This window comes from Malaclemys terrapin, chromosome 23 (assembly GCF_027887155.1).
Source record: "Malaclemys terrapin pileata isolate rMalTer1 chromosome 23, rMalTer1.hap1, whole genome shotgun sequence".
NCBI lineage: Eukaryota > Metazoa > Chordata > Testudines > Emydidae > Malaclemys > Malaclemys terrapin.
Window position 1 is genome coordinate 3,409,693 of NC_071527.1, and position 14,438 is coordinate 3,424,130.

At 53.9% G+C, this 14,438-nt stretch overlaps 1 protein-coding gene across 9 annotated transcripts in view; it reads right to left on the bottom strand.

Annotated features, from left to right (window-relative positions):
• Positions 1 to 14,438, bottom strand: part of R3HDM2 (R3H domain containing 2) — a 121,393-nt gene that overhangs the window by 40,489 nt on the left and 66,466 nt on the right. For all 9 annotated transcript variants that reach the window (XM_054012944.1, XM_054012945.1, XM_054012946.1 and 6 more), the window contains 4 exons: positions 13,507 to 13,702; positions 7,696 to 7,737; positions 5,930 to 6,016; positions 4,338 to 4,464 (listed from right to left, as the gene is read on the bottom strand). In XM_054012944.1, coding sequence (XP_053868919.1) covers positions 4,338 to 4,464; positions 5,930 to 6,016; positions 7,696 to 7,737; positions 13,507 to 13,671 — 421 coding nt within the window. In that variant the 5' untranslated portion in view covers positions 13,672 to 13,702. Of the gene's footprint in view, positions 1 to 4,337; positions 4,465 to 5,929; positions 6,017 to 7,695; positions 7,738 to 13,506; positions 13,703 to 14,438 lie in introns of those variants that run through there.

The following is a 14,438-nucleotide window of genomic DNA, read 5'->3' on the forward strand; positions in this document are numbered from 1 at the left end:
GCCTGCAAGACCTGTCGTGGACTGTATTCCTGTCATCCAAATAAACCTTCTGCTTTACTGGCTGGCTGAGAGTCGCAGTGAATCGGAGGAAGCCGGGGGTGCAGGGCCCTGAGTTCCCCAATACTCCGTGACAACTGGTGGTAGCGGTGGGATCTACTGCACCCCGTGGACGGCGCTTCCTGCAGTAAGTGACTGGGGAGCAGTAAAACGAAGGGGGATTGACGGGGACCAGGCGTGCTGAAGAGTGAGAGAGACGGTTATTACCCCTGGGAGTGTGTGACCAGCGAGAAGGACTTTTGCAGTAACAGGGTCCCCCGGGGGGATCGCAGCGAGTGGTCCCAGGGGCGGAGGAGTCTGCAGCTCGACCCTGGCAGAGAGGTGGTGACCTCGAGAAGGGCTGGCACACTAGGGGGCCCCCTGGGAACTGTGGGGAGCTGTGAGCACACAGGCCGGTGAGTGGCCAGCAGGAAGATGTATGCCAAGCGGCTTAAGAGCGACCTGGTGGAGCTGTGCAAGCAGAGGGGGCTGTGCATTGGGAGGCTCACCAAAGAACAGCTCACCAAAGAACAGATCGCGCGAATGAACTGATCCCTGTGTCTCAGGGAAGCAGCCTGGCAAATGCAGTGCAGGCACCAGTGTCTGTCCCAGCTGGGAGTGGTCAGCCGGCTGCTGAGGGCTTCCCGAGACCCCTCCTTCCTATGCCTAGGGGAAGGGTGGGGAGGAGCCCAGCAAATACCGAAGGCGCCGTGGCCCCCCCGGCCAGCAGGGGACCCTCCCGGCGAAGCGCGCCGGCCAGCAGAGGATCCTCACGGCGACGTTCGGCATCCGTGGAGCGGAATTGGCTGGAATGGGAGAAAGAGCTAAAACTGAGAGAGCTGGAGGATCGTGAACAACAGAGACAGCATGAACGGGAGGAGAATGAGAGACAGAGACAGGAGAATGAGAGACAGCATCAGCGTGAACTGGAACTGGCGAGACTGAGGGGCAGCGAACCCCCGGCTGCGGTGAGTGAGGGAGGACCCAGGACTGCACGGAGCTTTGATAAGTGCATCCTGGCCCCACGCAAGGAGGGGGAGGACATGGATGACTTCCTGGAGGCCTTTGAGACGGCCTGCGAGCTGCACCGGGTTGATCCCGCGGACAGACTCCGGGTCCTTACCCCCTTACTGGACCCCAAATCCGTGGCATTGTACCGCCAACTGGGAGAGGCAGAGAAAGGGGACTACGAACTATTCAAAAAGGCCCTGCTACGTGAGTTTGGGCTGACTCCTGAAATGTACCGGGAAAGGTTCCGGAGTCAAGATAAAACCCCTGAGATCTCATATCTGCAACTAGCCGCCCGCATGGAAAGATACGCCAGCAAGTGGGCGGGTGGGGCCCAGACGAAGGAGGACCTGATTAAACTGCTGGTACTGGAGCAACTGTATGAGCGGTGCCCATCCGACCTGAGGCTGTGGTTGGTGGACAGAAAGCCAGAGAACCCGCGACACGCCGGGCAGCTGGCCGATGAGTTTGTAAAGAGCCGGTCAGGAGATAAAAGGGAGGAGTCCCAAAGGAACAGTCCCACCACAACGCAGAGAGAGAGTCACCATGGGACCTCCCCATGGGAAAATACAGAAAAAACCCATCAGAGGGGAGCATCCGGCATCAGGACCATCCGACCTACTCAAGGGGTCCCATGGGACATGGGCTGCTACCACTGTGGCCAAAAGGGCCACATACGGTCCCAGTGCCCTAGGCTCAGGGACAGACTGAGCAGACCGAACCCACAGAGGGTTGACTGGGTAGAGACCCAGCCCGGCGAAAGGCAGCATTCCCAGGGAAGAGGGGCTGGCAGAGTACCACCTGCTAAGGAGGGAGGAGAGCTCCAGGCCAGCTCCTCTAGGGGGCTGGATGCTCCAGACTCAGGGTTTTTGGTTTATACGGTGGGCGCGGGGCTGTCCCTCCGGAGAGAGTACCTTGTTCCCCTGGAGGTGGATGGGAGGAAGGTCAATGGATACTGGGATACGGGCGCAGAGGTGACGCTGCCCCAGCCCGAGGTGGTGGCCCCAGATCAGGTGGTGCCCAACACCTACCTGACCCTGACGGGGGTGGGCGGAACACCAGTCAAAGTGCCCGTGGCAAGGGTACACCTGAAGTGGGGGGCCAAGGAGGGCCCCAAGGATGTGGGGGTACACCCGTATTTGCCCACTGAGGTATTGATGGGGGGGGACCTGGAGAACTGGCCAAGCAACCCCCAAAAGGCACTGGTTGTGACCCGCAGTCAGAGCTGGCGAGGGGCACTGCGCCCTGGCCTTGGGGGGGGTGCCTTGCCTGAGGCGCAGGACCCTAACCTGGTGGGGAGGGAACGCCCAGGGACACGGCTCAGGGAGGCTGCAGCTTCAGGCCCAGCGGGCGAGGAAGAGCAGGTGGCCATCCCTGTCCCAGCTGCTGAGTTCCAGGCCGAGTTACAGAGAGACCCCTCCTTGCGGAAGATAAGGGACCTAGCCGACCTCAATGCGGTACAGACCATGGGACGAGGTGGCCGGAAAAGGTTCCTGTGGGAGAAGGGGTTCCTGTACCGAGAATGGGCTCCCCCAGGGAAAATGGAGTCAGGGGGGATCAGGAGGCAGCTGGTGGTACCCCAGAAGTATCGCCGCCAGCTGCTGTGCCGGGCCCATGATATTCCCCTCTCAGGGCACCAGGGAACCTGGCGTACCCAGCAGAGGCTGCTACGGAGCTTTTACTGGCCTGGGGTCTTTGTTACTGTCCGACAGTACTGCGGATCCTGTGACCCCTGTCAGAGGGGGAGGAAGGCCTGGGACAAGGGGAAAACAGCTTTAGGACCCTTGCCCAGCATAGAGGAGCCTTTCCGGAGGGTGGCCAAGGTTAAAAGGGCGGCTCTAAACCAAGAGAGCCCAAAGCACAGACCTCCAGACTGGAGCGCTGGGAGAAGACCACAGCCCAGTTGGAGCCCCAGAGGTATGGGGGTGGGGAAAGGGCACAGGCCGCATAAACCTTCCCACATGCGAACTGCGAGTGCCATCAAGCACCCCCGACCTAAGGGGGGGCGTGAAACTGAAGGGGCCTGGTGTAATTCTCACCAAGGAATGGGAGGGATGCGGGGGCATCCATGGGAACGGGGGTAGGTTCGAACTTCCCCGGGTCACTGGCTAAAGTGACCCTGCTCAGTTCGGTCTCGAAGGGGGGAGAGATGTGACGAACTGGGCCTGTTCTCACTGTGGTCTGTGAATGCTGACAGGGGAGTGTGGCTGGAATAGTCTGCATTGGAGGATGGGAGACAGCCCGAGGGCGCATACCTGAGTGTGTAACATGAGAACCCAGGAAGGGGTTGAAGGCGAGGCGACTCCTTAGCCCGGGAAACTGAACAAAGGCTGTGGGAGGGGTCGCTGAAGGCAGAGTGTGGGAAGCAGGCTGGAGAGATGGCTGGGAGGCAGAGATGGCTCTGACCTCCCAAGGGGGGCTGGGCTGGGATGCCTTGGGACCCCAAGATGGACCTAACTGAGGGGGTCCCTGTTGTCTGTGCCTGCAAGACCTGTCGTGGACTGTATTCCTGTCATCCAAATAAACCTTCTGCTTTACTGGCTGGCTGAGAGTCGCAGTGAATCGCAGGAAGCCGGGGGTGCAGGGCCCTGAGTTCCCCAATACTCCGTGACACACGTGAATTACTTTTGTATCCTAGACCTCAGAGGTCACTTCACCATGAATATCCTTCTTTAAAGTGGTAGCAGAAAAGCCGTATGGGACATTTTACCTGCCCCAACAGAGCGGAGCTGGCAGAAGAGCGACTCTCCGCGACAGGTTTTCAGGTATGATTCGCTCTCTGGATGCAAATTTTAAACTTTGCTCTTTCAACCACTTTTATGTCCCGAAATTTAAAAAAAGGGATTTGTATAAAGCCTCTGGGTTGGACGTCTCCCAACCCCCCTCTACAGCCCCGTCTCTATTGGTGACTTTCACAAAGAGAAACTGAAAGCAGGAATTCCGCCGGGGTGGGGTTGTTTGTAGCTGTATCATTCAAAAACATCCAGATCTCCAAGACCATGAAAGGAAGCCACATGTCACAGCGTCATAGAAACGTGGCTGGATGGGACCTTGAGGTGTCCGCTAGTCCAGCCCTCCGTGCTGAAGCAAGAGTTACTACCCCGTCCTGCACTGGGGTGTCCGGTAGAACACATTCCAGTTGACAGGAATGCGCCCCCCTGCAAATGAAGTTATAACAAAACCCCAAAGGACCGTGCCAGTTAACGGAGATCAGCCTCCCTGCACCAACGGCTGAGTCCCGGCTGTCCGAACCCAGGAAACAGGCTCCCGAAGCCCCCCGCCAGCGCACTAACCTCTAGAGAGCATTTTCCTTGGTGCCTTCTCCTTATTCTTGTCTTTTTCCTCTTTCTCGGGCCCATCTTTTGTAGACTTCTCCTCTTCCTTGTCTGAGGGGCAACTGACATGCAACTGAATAATGTCCTAGAAATAAGCAAACAGCGCTTTGTTGAGCTCAATGCCCCCAAACGTGTCCTTGTGGCTCTTCGGATTCCACGCATGGCGGCTGGCGTGAGCAGCATCAGGGAACGCGCACTTGATAGCTAAGTCACAGAATCACAGGACGGGGGGACCTCGATGGTCATCTAGTCCAGTCCCCTGCACTCATGGCAGGACTAAGTATTACCCAGACCATTCCTGACAGGTGTTTGTCCAACCTGCTCTTAAAAATCTCCAATGACGGAGATTCCACAACCTCCCTCGACAATTTATTCCAGGGCTTAACCACCCTGACAGTCAGGCAGTTTTTCCTAATGTCCAACCTAAGCCTCCCTTGCTGCAATTTAAGCCCATTGCTTCTTGTCCTGTCCTCAGAGGTTATAGAGAACATTTTTTTCTCCCTCCTCCTTGTAACGACCTTTTATGTACTTGAAAACTCTTAAGTCCCCCTCTCAGTCTTCGCTTCTCCAGACTAAACAAACCCTTTTTCAATCTTCCCTCCTAGGTCATGTTTTCTAGACCTTTCATCATTTTTGTTGCTCTTCTCTGGACTTGGTCCAATTTGTTCACATCTTTCCTAAAATGTGGCGCCCAGAACTGGACACAATGCTCCAGCTGAGGCCTAATTAGCGCGGAGCGGAGCGGGAGAATGACTTCTCCTGTCTTGCTCACAGCACTCCTGCTAATGCATCCCAGAATGGTGTTTGCTTTTTTGGCAACAGCGTTACACTGTGCACTCATATTTAGCTTTCCCCCAGATCCCGTTCCGCAGTACTCCTCCCTAGGCAGTCATTTCCCAGTTTGTATGTGTGCAACTGATTGGTCCTCCCTAAGGGGAGCACTTTGCATTTGTCCTTATTGAAGTTCATCCTATTTACCTCAGACCCTTTCTCCAGATCATTCTGAATTTTAATCCTCTCCTCCAAAGCACTTACAGCCTCTCCCAGCTTGGTATCGTTCACAACCGTTATCCAGGCCATTATCTCAATCACTGATGAAGATATTGAACAGAACCGGACCCAGCACTGATCCCTGTGGGACCCGACTCGATATGCTGCGCTCGGATTCATGTTTGTCTGGGGAGGGCAGTTAAGTTGTTACTTATGATGCCTTTGTACACCAAGCAAATGGCCAGCTCGTGTGAGTAGAAATAGCAGGATAGTCCCGGTAGGATGGGTAGCTGCAGTGAAGGCACGACACCCCGGTTTCAGGTGGCTTTGTACTCGGCACAGCTCAGCTGTGCTTCTGCTGCCACTTCCTATGCTGCCGTGGCTACAGTGCTATTTATACCAGCGAGTGCAAGAACGTGCCGACGAGCAAGAGAATCGCACCCCTAGCTTGTACTGTGATGCGACCTAGGAAACGGAGCCATTGCTGGGAGCGGTTCTCCCTTGGACCAGCACTGAAAAAAAGTGCTCCCGTTTTATGATCTGGATAAAGCGTGGCCTACCTGGGCTTCCAAGGGCCCATCCACAAAGGGGCTGCAGGATTCTTCACACACTGCCAGGCTCCTGACCAGTTTGAGCTTCGAATTAGACTGAAATACAAAGAAACACCACATGCGTCTCAAGCGCACTTTGACGTGCGACTAAGCTGCTCACTTCACCAGCGCCCATTAAACTGCTGCCATCACAATGACATGCCGGCTCCAATGCAAATTCTCCGAGCCAGCAGTAACACATGCAAAAGCAGAGGTTTGGGGGTGTGAGGGCAACAAATTACTCTTTTCTAGAGACCTTAATTGAGACTGACCCCACCACACTTGAGGCGAAAGGCTATTGTGCTAATCCACCGTACCACTTAGCCGCTGTTAGCATGAAATCTCGCCGAGCAGTTACACAGCCTGCTTCCGCCTCTGCAAGCCCACATACCAAATAACCTGCCAAGTGTTAAACCCTGAACAAGGGGCAACCCTGAAACTGACTACGTCTTTCGCAGCAGGAAGTGATGTTTCTGCTTTCCTTGGTTTAACTAAACAGCTGCCATCCCATTTCCACCGTACCTGCCAGCTCGACAACTTCGGGTTCAAAGTAACGCTTTTATAACGCTTCGGACTCTCAGCCCAAAACATGTCACGCAACCACCTGAGATCCTGGAGAGCTCCGGCTCTGGGGAGCAGGGCTGAGCATAGCATGGGCTCTCCCCCACCGTGGGAGGGGGTCACCGGGGCACCAGCCTTCCTGGCTGTTGGATACATTCCCAGATTAAGGCCAGACGAGACCATTAGATCATGTTGTCTGACCGCCACGCAGGGTACTAATGAAGAAAGAGGGGTGCCATTGGGCAGATTATTCCAGTCCTGTTGCTTTGAATTAACCATCCTAAGGCCAGACGGGACCACCCTGATCATCTAGTGTGACCTCCTGTGTAACATGGGCCCTGGGACCTCCCTGAAATCACCCGCTCAAACTACAGCATCCCCTTTAGAAAAACATTCAATCTTTATGGAAAAGTCGCCAGTGACCGAGAATCTGCCACAGCCCTTGGGAAGTCATTCCAATGGTTTGTTACCCTCACTGCTAAAAACCTACGCCTTGTTTCCAGTCGCAATTTGTTTAGCTTCCAATTCCAGCCACTGGATTTTGTTAGGCCTTTGTCTGCTAAAGGGAGTGGAGCAGGAAATAGATTAAAATCATATGTGATAGGCTGGCTTGTGCCACAATATTCTCTGAAGAGGAGGGGAAAATAGGTGTAACTAGATGGCTGCAAAACATTATTTTCCACTTATATTTTTCACTCTTATTTTAACTGGGTGAAAATTCACTCCTCCGCTGGGTCAATTGGAAGGTGAACGTCCTTAGTTGGGCAGAACACAGATGTATCCAGGTAAACAGCCACCCCACCAACTAATCGGACAAGCAAATTCCCTTCTGGAGGTTCATAGCCACAGGACGCCGTGGAGGGCACAGACCTAGCTCTGAGAGCGCAGAACAGCCCAGTGGCTTGTCAGGGTCCCTGGGGCTTGAGCGCAGGCTGTCAGTGTAATAAGAGAGAGCAAAACAGGCCAGCGAGGTGTCCAAACAGCTGCTGTGCTTGGCTCGAGGAGGCGGGGAGAGGATAGCTGGGGAACTGGTTTAATGGTCGTTTCCAGAAGTGCTAACTGGAGGATCATGGAGTTCTGGGGTCAGTGTGGGACTCAAACCCTCTTTCCCTAGTCAGTGCTCCCACAGAAGGCAGGCCGGGAGGGGAGGGGGGAGAAGGGGGAAGGTCTCCTACCTTGGCTCTTTTTCTGGCGTGTCCATGATTTGAAGTCCGCCTCTGTGGAGAGAGGAAAGAGAAAGTGAGAGGTTTAATCTGAACCTACGCCATGCTGTATAAACCGGTTCGCTCCAGTGACACACCACAGGGCCGCCCAAACCCCACTGCGTGCGCAGCACGTTCCAGGCCAAACCTCTCTGGTGGCAACAGAAGCAAGCGGATCCAAAAGGAGGCCGCACAGATGGTCACCCACAGCCGCCTGTCAGATCCGAAGAGGCAAACATTCACAGAGGAATCAGCCGACGGGCGCAGACCCCTGGTCCATCTAGTGCAGTTAAGTATGCCCATCTCCGCCAGTGCACGGCACCTGGTGCTTCAGAGGAAGGAGCAAGAAAACCCCCGGTAGCAGGTGTGGGATAATCTGCCCCCACTTCAGGTCTAATCCTGGTCTCTAATAATTAGAGATTATTTTAAACCCTGAAGCACAAGGTTAATCTCCCTTCACAAATTTGTCATCGTGAATTATAAAGCCAATTGAAGCTCTTTGGGACCTGGGTAGGTCTGATCACCAGGCCCCAGCCGAAGACTGAACAGGAGCAGGAAATGAAAGGTCGTAAATCCAGCCTGTCTGCGGCCCCCTCCTCGCCCCAGCCCGGAGTCTGAAACTTGCACATGGCAGATGTTTAGCGCCGGCTTCTTCTAGCACCCCAGGAGCAGAACAACTTTCCTGCTGAGAGATGGTTGAATGAGATATTCCACGGAGAGACGAGAGGAGTATTATGACTGGCGGCCGCGCGGCAGGATATGAAAGAGACAAGGTGGGTGAAGTAATTTCTTTTATTGGACCAACATCTCATTCACCAACAAACATCGGCCCAATAAAAGATATTGCCTCTCCCACCTTGTCTTCCCAGTGTAATAATGGAACATTAGTTACTCGCGCTGGGGAGTGGGTATGGGTATGCGACGGGGCCGGCTGGAGTGGAGACAATACCCTCTTTATAGTTCACCCTCAACAGATGTGAAGTCTGGCCACAGTGGGTTCAGAATCTGCCTTCCAGGCCCTATGAAGAACTACCCTTTCAGAACCCGCCACCTGCCGCAGCCCTCGGAAGCAGAGACACACACAGAAGAGAGGTGCGAGAAGCGGATGTTAACATTTCCCCATCGTACGCACAGCAAGTTCCCAGGAAGCGCCCGGATTGATCTGTCATTGAAATGATGCAGGTCTGAGAAGTCAGCACGAGGATTCCGGCCCCTACCTCGCTAAGCCAGGACAGTTAGATGGGGATGTACCGCCTAAGTCTGCCTGGGAAGGTTTCCTTCCTAGAAGAGCTTTTCTCAGCGTAACAACCCAAATCTCCGATAAAAGTCGACGCCCCTCATTCTGCTTCGGCACCGTACTGCGTCTGTCTGATGCCAGCTTGAAGGAGAACGGCTGCAAAGCGATAAGAGGATTGCAGGCCGCCGGGACAGAGAGGTGGGGACTAGCAAACGCTCTCCAAACCACTCCCAAACTCAGACCACAGGCCATGAGATAACTTTGCTACAGAGCTTCGTGCAAGAAGATTCTCTGGAGAGGGATCACTTAGTGCTCACCATCTCTTCAGGGAAGCCAGGGAGCTCTCACTCCTTTCTGTCCACTACGCTCCCAATGCAGGTTTCCCTCCACTGGCTCCCACAGCCAGGAGTGGAGTCTGGAGTCTCCCGCAGACCTAAATTGTCCGGGCTCAGGGGAGGACCCTTCTGGTGTCGACTGTGCATGTGCTTTCTGGTGACGCTCCCGTTTCACTCACCGTTTAGCAGCCAGGGCTGTGGTTGGGATCAAAAGTCTGTCAATTTACCGCCTCGGGCTTTCGCCAGACCACAGCACATGGTCTGTCCTCTACAGAAAGATCCCGAGTCCAAAAAGTAACCACGAAAACCCTTCGCATCATCCATGGAAATGTGCAAACGGTGACTCGGGAGCAACTGCTGGGGAGGGACAGGCTGGGAAATCGAGGAGAAAAGTCTTTTCCCTGCCCGGCCCAGCCTCTCAGAGCATCACTCAGGATAGCATGAAATGCAGAGCTCCGCAACGCTTCAGAAACAGCGTCTTTAGGTGGCGCAAAAAACAAGGCTTCAGGAGCTCGGACACTGTCTCGTCATTTCCCTGTCTGTCTGCATCCATCTGTTGTCTCTTGTCTTACACGTAGATTATCAGCTCTTTGGGGGCAGAGGCTGTTTTTTTGTCCTCTGTTTGTACAGCGCCTGGCACAGTCGGGTCATGGACCATGTCTGGGGCTCCCAAAGACTCCGATACGTGCAGCAAATCAGGTTGTCAGCACAGGGGGGGCACACAGGCCAGGTCTGAGCCTTCTCACTCAAGTCAGAGAAGCCGGGTGCCTTTCACCATCTAGACAGATCCCTTTACGACAAGTTTCAGCAGCACCCACTGTCACAAGCAGCCCCCTCTGCACTTCTCCAGCCGGGTCATGGGGGCACGTCTCAGTGCTCTGCAAACCTGCAGGAAGCCTCATGACCCCCCAGGAAGCAGTGAGGCAATATCGCCACCTCCACTGCAGTCACGGGCCCACCGAGGGAAGGCTCGGAGCTCGACTGTCAGAGCACCCTCAGCCCCTCTGCAAATCGGCTCTGCCCCCAGGTCACCCCACACACACTGCTCCTTTCGCAGGCCTCGTCTCCAAACAGTGGTATTTTATTTGGCGGTTTTACTTTTCCTCTCTTAATATCAGCTGCAGCCGTGGCTTCTCATTGCGGTACCCTCCTGCGATCTGACGCAGCCGGAGTTCTCCTCTTGCAGAGCAGCTCGGTGATGAGGTCTCGTAAAGAAGCCTACCGTCTGCCTGGCGCTGGGCGCTCCCAAGTCGCGAGAGCTGACGGAGCGCGCTCGGTTGCGATGGCTCCCGGAGGCGGAAACCTGCAGCAAATGCCATCTGACACGTGTACTGATGCATTCAGCTCCATGTCAGAAGCCTCGCAGCGGAGCTCGTGACCAGGCTCGTGGGGCCCGCTTATTAGGGTGACCAGACAGCAAATGTGAAAAATCAGGACAGGGGGTGGGGGGTAATAGGAGCCTATATAAGAAAAAGACCCAAAAATCGGGACTGTCCCTATAAAATCAGGACATCTGGTCACCCTACCGCTTATAGACAGCACGGATCGCAGCTCGGCGGGACCACGGGGCTCAGCCGGGCCGCTGGCACTGAGGGGGAGCTGTGCTGAGTGGAGTGGGGACTTTCCCTGAATGCGCAAGTGTGACGTTATTGATATAATCTGGGACCATATAGATCATAGTTGCAACTAAGGTCCTGTAGTGGCACCCAGATCTTGTATAAAGGGGGTCAAATGGGGTGTCTAAGACAAGGTTATGGTTTACTGGTTATGATTATGCTGTCTATATGTGTGTATCAATTTTGTAGTTGAAGTTATAAATATTGGCTCTAGACTGTCTGTATTTCAAACTTATGCTATGCTGCTGGGTGACATCCCAGACAAACTGGTGTTAGCTCTGCCTAGTCTGCTTGATGGCCCATTAAGGACCATCAGCTATACAATGGACCCATTGAGAGAAGGCAAATATGCCTTGAGACTCAGCAAAGTATGCAGGAACTTGCCCATGTGACTCCAGACTCCATTTTGCTGTAATTTTCCACAGTAAGAACAAAGAGGTGTTCTTACACCTGGAAAAGACTATATAAGGCTGATGCCTCATCTCCATCTTGTCTTCAATCCTGCTTCATACCTCTGGAGGAACTTTGCTACAAGCTGAAGCTTTGAACAAAGGACTGAGGACCCATCCCAGCGGGGGATGTATTCCAGAGACTTGATTTGAACCTGCAGTTTATTCCATCGCTGCTGCAAGCCTGAACCAAGAACTTTGCCATTACTGTATGTAATTAATTCCATTTAACCAATTCTAACTCTCATCTCTATCTTTTTCCTTTTATGAATAAACCTTTAGATTTTAGATTCTGAAGGATTGGCAACAGCGTGATTTGTGGGTAAGATCTGATTTGTATATTGACCTGGGTCTGGGGCTTGGTCCTTTGGGATCAGGAGAACCTTTTTCTTTTACTGGGGTATTGGTTTTCATAACCATTTGTCCCCATAACGAGTGGCACTGGTGGTAATACTGGGAAACTGGAGTGTCTAAGGAGATTGCTTGTGAGACTTGCGGTTAGCCAGTGGGGTGAGACCGAAGTCCTCTTAGTCTGGCTGGTTTGGTTTGCCTTAGAGGTGGAAAAAACCCCAGCCTTGGGATGTAACTGCCCTATTTGAGCAATTTGTCCTGAGTTGGCACTCTCAGTTGGGTTCCGCCAGAACCGCATTGTCACAGCAAGACAGACAAATTCCTTTAAAAATGAGCTGGCTGGGAGCTGCCAGAAGAGACGCCCCTCTGCAAGGAGCTCTGTCCTCTCAGCCAAAGTCCAAGCCTAGAAAAGCTAACGAGTCATTTAACGAGCAAACGCCCGCTAAACCCAGAGGTGAAGGGAATGGCCAAAGGGCTCAGCGCCCTTTCCACAGGCTGACCTCTGCTGCAAGGGCTGATCCCGTCAGAGATGCCACAACTCCATTCAGCAGGACCACAAGGAGCAGAGTGGCGAGAGGTACCGGAGGTTGGGACAGGGTTATTGGAAGCAGTGGGACAAGCCGAGGGCCGGGTGAGCTCTGAGCAGGGGCCCAAGACAGGCAATGACTCAACCTGCTGCCATAGCAATCAAGGGGAAATGAATCACAGTGGCGGGTTGTCAATTGTTGCTGCCTCATTTGGAGCTGAACAAACCCCCTCCTACCCCATTCATCTTAAAGTGGCGGCGTCCTGGCCTATTTCTGCACAGTGATGGCGCTTGTCTGCCAGTTTATATAGGAAATCTAGCGCCAGGCACTGGATTTCAAGCGCAGAATCACGCCGTGTATCATCCCAAACACGTTACGATCACAGCAACTACCATCCAGCAGCAAGGCCAGTGTTCCCCCCACTTCAGTGTGAAGTACAACGGAAGCACCTTCAAGTGGAACGTTACCACAAATCGCCGTGTTTCGCACACAGATGGATGCAGCTTCTGCAAGATCCATTTTGGGATCTTTCCAAACCTTCCCTTCCGTGCCAACCTCACAAGCCTGTTCTGAGAAAGCCGGAGTCTATACCCTGGTGCCTTTCTCAACGTGCTTGACAAGTCCACGCTCTAGGCCAGCTGGTGCCAGTCGGTCTGTATCTCAGTAGTGCCTAGAGACCACAACTGTGATCGGGCCCCATTGTGCTAGGCATTGTATGGGGCACAAAGTAAGAGACAAGTCCTGCCCCGAAGAGCTTACAGGCTAAGTAGACATAAGACAGGAGAAAGAGGCACAGAGAGGGGACATGACTTGGTGGTTACTCCAGTGGTTTCGCTGAAGCTATGCCGATTTCCACAAGCTGAGGATCTCACCCACTTCCTGCAAGAGGGTTGGCTTGTTAAAGAAAACCCCGAGATGATACAATTCAGCTCAAAACTTGGGTTCCTCCCTGAGGACTGCTCAGCCCACACACAATATCCTCTCTGTCTCTCTACAGAGCCACTCCCTCTTTCCTTACACCCATCTGGGTAGGATACTGAACCACCCACCTCAGCGAGACAGCAAAACCCGCATAACCCTTTCCAGGCAGGATCTCCCCACTAACTAGGTGGGTGTTTCATGCAAACATTTCCAGCCTTTGCAAAAGCGTCAAATGGTACGGGTGGCTAGTGGGGTGCAATGGGAGCCTCCACAAATTGGGCCAGTTTGCCATTGCCTCTCATAATGGTAACATTGGGACTGGAGGATGAAAAGGTGCCATGTGCTTACCTGAGACTCCTGCCGTACATTGGCCTCCTCCCCTTCCTTCTCAACCTCTTCCTTGCTCGGTGACCTGGATACAAATTTGTTTTTGTTCACAGATTCCTCCACCAGCTTTTTTTCCGACTCTTTCATTATTTCCAGGGTCTCTTGCGTCGTGTTGCTGTTAGACATCTTCAGTGCAATGCAGTGTAGCGATGGGCACCTGCAGGAAGAGAGGAGATGGGGCAGAGAGAAGGGAGTCAGGATGACCGGAGACATTCAGTTCACAGCTTGGCCTCCTGCACAATTCACTCCCAATTTGCCCTGTGGGACGGCCCTGCTCCCTCCTTAGCCCAAATGCCCACAGGGACATCCCTACGATACTTCCCATGCAGTGATTCCCCTCGGTGCAAGTAAGAGCACCCGGGATTCATGCCCAACTTCCTGTCGCCAGCTGGTTCCCCACCCCCACCCTCCTCTCGGATGCAGTCCCATTTTGCCAACAGCATGCTCAAGCCAGACACTTGCCGACTGCTGTCGAGCAGAAGCTACGGGGTTCTCTCTGTAACTGGAGGCGGGCTCGAATTAAGACAATCCTGGGCATGCCTAGGGGCACTTCCAAGCCCAACCCCACTTCTGTGGCTTGTGCCCCACCCTCATTCCGTGGCTCTGCCCCCGCACCTCTCCATCATGTAATAGCAGCAGCAGGGGCCAGACACACATCTATTGTCTTCTAAACTGGTAAGGAGCCCAATCCCACCACTCCAGACCTCTAGGCAGACTAAGCTCTGCCCCAGAGGAAGGACTCCACCTCCACCCATCCAAGCAGAGGGCTGTGGGGCAGGGATCCCTGCCGACACCACCCAGCAGAGCTACGATGGGGTGATGGCAGAGAAGGTGCGCCCCCCCAGAGCCTCATCCGCTGAGGCAGCGTCCCCCAGAGCAGCGGGTTTGAATGA